Here is a 6,042-nt window from a genome sequence, read left to right as displayed (position 1 = left end):
GGCAAGGAACCTGGCTGCTGCTGCTTGCACAGGAGGACAGGAGGACAGCCTTGAGAAGAGGATGAAGCTGCTGTGCCAGGTCATGAACTGCGTGGCGCCGGGAGGAGGAGCAGCACCAGGCTGCAGAAATGAGGGCTGTGTGCAGGAAAACACAAGAAGAGTCACGTGTGGAGGTGCTGACTCACAGGATTCACATCTGGCTTGGCTGGGCAGTAAGACAGCAACATGGACTCACCATGAAAGGGACACGTATCCTATTGCTGCTGTGTACGAGACCAGATGAGATAGCAGCGTTCAACTAAACAGCTTCCACAAACTATTGTCTGGAGGCTGCAGCACTCTGCGTCGCTGCCAGAGCTGCTCAGTGAGCACCAACAACTCTGTACCCGCACACTGGGCTGCTGCTACAGCATGTCGTGACACCCATCTGCCGGAGGGCTGGATGTGCATCCCCTCCTTAGCAGGGGGGTAAACCAAGGAGCCTGGCTGCACCAGGCAGCTTGCGGGCTTTATGTGGGAAGGCCTGGCTGTGCTGCAGCACTGAGACCCACTGCTCCGTCTGCAGCACGTCTCGGTTACAGCAGGGGCCGTTTCCCTCTGGACATGACCAGAAGCTCCTCCTTTGGCAGCAGAAGGTATTCTTCTACAGCCTTTGGGCGACGAATTCATGTTTGAGGTCCGAAAGGACGCAAAGAGGACCTTCCAAAAAAATTCTGAGCAACTTTACTGCCGGGAGAGGAGGACACCTGGACGGCTCCTTCTCCACTGGTCGACCCCGCGCTTCCCGCTCGCTGTCCCCAGCAGCAGCTCGCTGTCTCCGTCACCGGGCCGCGCCCGCGGTTGCCAGGGAGACGGCGGCGCGAGACACCAGTTGTGGGCACGCGCGTAGCCCTCCGGCTGCCAGGCGGTGTGCGGTCAGATGACCGGAAGCGGCTGTAATGCGGTCAGGTGACCGGAAGCGCAGACAGTGCTGTCAGGTGACCGGAAGCGGCGGCAGCGCGGGGCGCTGAGGGGTGGTGATGGAGCGCTACGACAAAGCGGCGCTGAACGCGGCCTTCGCGCCCGAGTTTCGGCAGTAAGGCCCGGGACCGGACGGGACACTGGCGGGATGGTGGGGGCTGGGAGCCTGAACCGGGAGGGAGGCGTTCCCCGTGTTAGTGCCTCTGAGTTGGGGTAGCCGCCTCCGGGCGCGGCGTGCGGGAGGCCCCGGGCTCAGCGGGGCCGTGCTGCGTGCCCCTGGCAGGCCCTGGATAGCGGGGCGGGTGTGCGGCGAGGAGCTCCGTGGTACGGCGAGCGTTTGCTTCTCGTGCGTAGGGAGCAGCGAGCGTATGGCACTGTGAGGGACGTGTTTGTCGGTGCCTGGGGAGTAAGCTGCTGGTCGTACTGTCATACATCCACGGTTAGGGGCTGAGCAGGGAGCCTAAATAGAGAGTAGGTTCTCATTTGCATTGGAAAGGCATGGGGAAGCTTCAGTGTGTTTATTCTTTTCGCAGAGAGAAAACTTAGGCCAAACTGTAGTAAGGGAAAAGATTCTGAGCATCTCTTCTTTAAGCTGCTTGAATGTATGTCAGTGTAATGTGGCCTAATCAGCACAAGTGATGCTGGCTTTAGTGCAAAAGCTGTGTGGCTACAAATCTTTTCGTGACTCTTAGAGAGTGAGGGTTTGCTTGGTTTTTATTCCCACTTTTCCTGAGAAACATCGAGGGTAAAACATTTCAAGCAATGCATTTGCCCCAGATGCCTGGAACCTTTGCAGATGTCCAGGGGTTATAAAAATTGTGTGTCCCTGACTTGAATTGGCTTTGGTAGGGATTTGTGCTTCAAGGTCTGAAGGACACTTGTCATTGTTTATGGTGATCTTTGGAAGCCAGGAGGTGTTGGTTGGCTTACATGCTCATTCACTGCTGCATAAAATAATGGAGTCAGCGAAGCAGAGTGATTAAAAACTGGTAGAGGCACACACAGAGAAAGAAGCTCTGTGTGTTGTTTTGTGAATACAAAACCTGTTCTAGCAGGCAAAGTCCAGGGAGACCTTACCAACAACGCAGTCCCTCCTGATTCTCCTGTTCAAGGTCTTTTATGTTTAGGTCTGGGAAGAAAAAAAAAAAAGCTATGAATGCTGTTCTAGCTCCATGTTCTAATTACTGCTACGGTTACTCCAGTGTTTTTAGTGGAAACAGAAGTTATTTTAAACAGGGACTATACCTAAAAAAGGAACTTCATTTGCAGCTTCAAACTGTTAAGTCATTCTGTGTACTTCCCTCTGTGCCCCACGCTGTGGTACTTCTCATTTGCCTGGAATTGTAGTTACTTTTTTCCAAAGAAAATGGGGAACTTGGCAAGTTTTGATGTGAAATACCGTCATGTATGTCATGTGCATGTGTATCTAGCACTAGATATTTAATAACGTGAAAATAGCACACCTATGTTGTTAATATTAGCAAAACAGGAAGAGAACAGTTTAATACTGTTGCTCACCTTGCTGGTGAACTTTAACTGCCATTCCTGCATCTTTTGGAGTACTGTGGTTTGCTGTTCCAGTTAGCAAATGTGTGCTCAGCCTTTGGCACTTTTTTCCAGTGCCCTCAGTTCTTGAGAAGTAATTGGATTGCTTCTCCTGTTCAAGGCAGGCTCTTGTCCTGTGTCAGGCATGCATATTGTGACTTCCTTCTATCTGTAACTTTTCTTATTTATTTCAGAAATGAGGGTTCATTAACATCAACTTTAAGAACACTTCTATTCTTCACAGCTCTAATGATCACATTGCCAGTTGGGCTGTATTTTTCATCAAAGACTTATATATTTGAAGGTAATTCCATCTCTACCAATTAGCATTACTATTGCTAAAACAGGGAAATTTTTCTTTCCTCTTTAGAATGTCAGTTTATTTATACAAAGCTCTGTTATGTCTAACTTGTATACATATCCTGTGCATCTTTCCCTGCATTGTGGTCTGCAATTTCACACTCACTGTTGTTATAGAGTAGTTTATATGGTGTACAGGTGCAGTGTTCCCCTTACCTAAATTATATCTTAACACCACACTTCCTCAGAGCTCTATCAGGATTATCAGGGATGGGCTTCCTGCAGCTGTTGCCAATTAAATGTGTGTTCAGGATAGAGTAATGTTATTCAGTGGTATTTTTTCTGCATTTTAAATCATACCTGCCTTTATAAACATCAGCTGTTGAAGTCAGCTGCTTTTAAGAGCACTTTGTCAGTTTATAACTAAGTTGGAAGGTCTTCCAGGATGCTTCTCCTTTTGTGCTTACTGCTGTATGTAGTTCTCAAGGCTGAGAAATTTGCTAAATTACTTCCAAATTTATTTGTAGTGTACTGAATTGTTCTTTTTGCCAACGTGTAAACAGAGCCTTAACTTTGTTGTCATTTAATGGCAAAGCTGTCAGCATGGATGAGATTGGACTTGTTTGGAAGGATGCGTTATTGGTGTGTGAGCACTTGTCTTTTTTGTTACTCCTTGATGAGGAAAAATGATGTTTTGTCTTCTGATATTTGAATGCTTATTTCTTCTGAGAAGTAATATCTTGAGTGATGAGGAGTTGTTTTACAATCGAAGTTAAGAAGGTAGAAGTTCTTTAGATTAGTAATTATTTTTCCACCGATTTTTTCCTTGTACAGTGGCAAATAAGCAGTGCAGTTGTTTTCTCCCTCTATTTTCCTGCCCTGCAAAGGTTTATGCTTTGAAAAAAAGGATGATGAGGTTTATTTGATGCTGGAGGATAATAAAGAAAATGTGGGTGTTGTAGAACTCTGAATTGTGGTCTTCAAAAGCAGAGTGTTCAATCTTAAATGTTTTGTGGGGTTGCTTTATTCCAGAAACACTTTGAAGATCTGTAATTATTGCAGTTCATTCTTTCTGTGTATCTTCTTGAGCTCCAGCTTGAGATACAGCAGTATATTGAATTTTGGTCTTTTGGGGAGGGGGAAGCTATTTTCTGTTTCAGCATTCATGACTAATGTTCTTTCCTCCTTTTATCTTCTCAGGTACCTTAGGAATGTCCAACAGAGACAGCTATTTCTATGCTGCCATAGTTGCTGTGGTCACAGTTCATGTGGTGCTTGCAATGTTTGTGTATGTAGCATGGAGCGAAGGCAGTCGGCAGTGGCGGGAAGGCAAACAGGACTAAAATGAAAGCCATCATCATCTGATACCTACAGACTGTAAATATATTTTCTGCAAATGAAAAAGCATTCTTCAAAATGTGTAATAGATGTATGCAGAGATCAGGCTGATATTTCAACCCTGTTCAGTTATGATAAGACCTGTGCTTGTCTTGGATGTGTAGCAGTATTTTCTGTAATGCTGATGGAAGTTGTTTGTGGGTGTAATCAGCTTCTACTATGTTGAGCTGAGGAGGCATTCACATGAAACTGATTTCATGTTTCAAATGAAACACTTAAAAAAACAAATCACGTAGCTATTTTTGCAAATCTTAGTATTTCTTCTGACCTGCTCTGAGAATAACATTGGCCTGAAACAAGCATTATGTTTTAAATTAACTAAATTGCTGTTTAAAAAGTAATATACTTTACTTGCTGTCCAAACAAAATGGAAAAGACGAGATTTCTTTTCTGTGATTAGTCCAGATCTGCATTGTCTTAAGCTAATTCATCAGGTTCCTACAAGTAGAGCTTGCTTTGTTGGAAGAAGTGGAATAAAGGTATTGGCCCAAACTGGCAGCTCTTTATGGCAGTGGCTTTGTACCTGTAGCATCTGGAAGCTATCAGAAAAAGCTGCGGGTGATCTCTGAAAATCTCACTTAGGAGCATCCTCTGAAGTATTCTGACCTTCCTGTCAAAACCAAATGTTGCTTTCTGACTTCAGTAATTCGTTTTTCAGGACATCTCAGTTCAGTTACTCGTGTAGGATGAATAGGTTGTTTTAAGAGCAACAGGAGGTAAATGTGTTCAGTGACCTTGTCCTGCAGTTACAGTTTGAGTCCAAAATAATAGGCAAGCTTTGTCTCCTGTGAGGTGGAATTACTCCTTGGGGAGGTTGTGTAAGTTAAAAATTAGAACCTGTTCCTTAGGAGATCATGGGATGCCTTCCTAATGTGGAATATCCACCTTTCCTCATCTTCTATTGTGATTTTTGTTATGGTATAAAATTTAATTTCTATTTTCCTTTTCTGTTGTTTTGAGAGCATTTGTCTCATTAGTGCAGTGCTTGTCTTTCTGTTCTACTGTTAAATCTCAATGAAGCAAAAGAAATGGCGTAGTGGCACAATTTATGTCCTTGCTTCTGTGTTTGTACTTGATAATTGCTGAAGGATGCAAGTGCATTGCCTGTGGTGAACTACAGCAGTAACAGCTATAACCTGCACTAATGAGCAGTGGAGGAACAAGTGAGGTACAAGGGAGAAAACAAGCTGTAGCCGTCTGCAAATGTTGTCCTTTATGAAGCAGAACACAGTGATCACGTTATGGAAACTTTGCTTCTCTTCATGTGCATGAAACTGTACACTGTGGAATGATACAATATGTTGAGCTCTTTTTCTTCCTCAGCTCTGTCTGGACACTTTCCATAGTTACAACCATGGGGACACTGTTGTGTTGTAGAATAGCAGCCTAGACCTCATTTCTGTCTTGAGCTGATGTCCGCAATCTGTTCAGCATGTAGACAAAACTTCTCCCCTCAGTTCCAGCAGCGCACAGAACTTTTTCTAAAGCTGTTTGCTTTTAAGTTATTGTACTTCACGTCTTTCTGTTAATTTGAGCTTTTGGTTTGTTGTATTAGTTGAGTATTTTTTGAAGTGTTTTGCTTAATATAGGACTTGGAAAGATTTTGTTGCTACGTTGTCTTTTGTAAAACGTACCCAACAATGAAACAAATTAGGGATCCATGCCCAGTAGCGAGAGAAACGTGTTCCCAGAACTCATTCCTCTCCTCAGCCTGTGTGTGTGCAACAAGCACACTGTGTGCTGGGACATGGTCAAGCATCAGCAATGAAACCTACACTTACAGGAGAGTAAGGCTAATACAAATCGCTTTAACTGGTTATGGATGAGAAAAGTTAACAT

At 44.5% G+C, this 6,042-nt stretch overlaps 1 protein-coding gene across 1 annotated transcript; it reads left to right on the top strand.

Annotated features, from left to right (window-relative positions):
• The first annotated feature begins 965 nt into the window (after nt 1-965).
• On the top strand, nt 966-5,804 carry VMA21 (vacuolar ATPase assembly factor VMA21). Its single transcript, XM_042825303.1, has 3 exons — nt 966-1,075; nt 2,700-2,809; nt 4,006-5,804. Exons 1-3 carry the CDS (start codon nt 1,020-1,022, stop codon nt 4,146-4,148), a joined length of 309 nt encoding a protein of 102 aa, XP_042681237.1. The 5' UTR covers nt 966-1,019; the 3' UTR covers nt 4,149-5,804.
• The last annotated feature ends 238 nt before the right edge of the window (nt 5,805-6,042 follow it).

The sequence above is a fragment of the Centrocercus urophasianus genome, unplaced genomic scaffold (genome assembly GCF_019232065.1).
Source record: "Centrocercus urophasianus isolate 14NV4802_14NV808 unplaced genomic scaffold, USGS_Curo_1.0 seq_24, whole genome shotgun sequence".
In the NCBI taxonomy this organism is placed as follows: domain Eukaryota; kingdom Metazoa; phylum Chordata; class Aves; order Galliformes; family Phasianidae; genus Centrocercus; species Centrocercus urophasianus.
The sequence above is the reverse complement of the archived record's forward strand: the minus strand, read 5'-3'. Positions and strand labels throughout refer to the sequence as shown.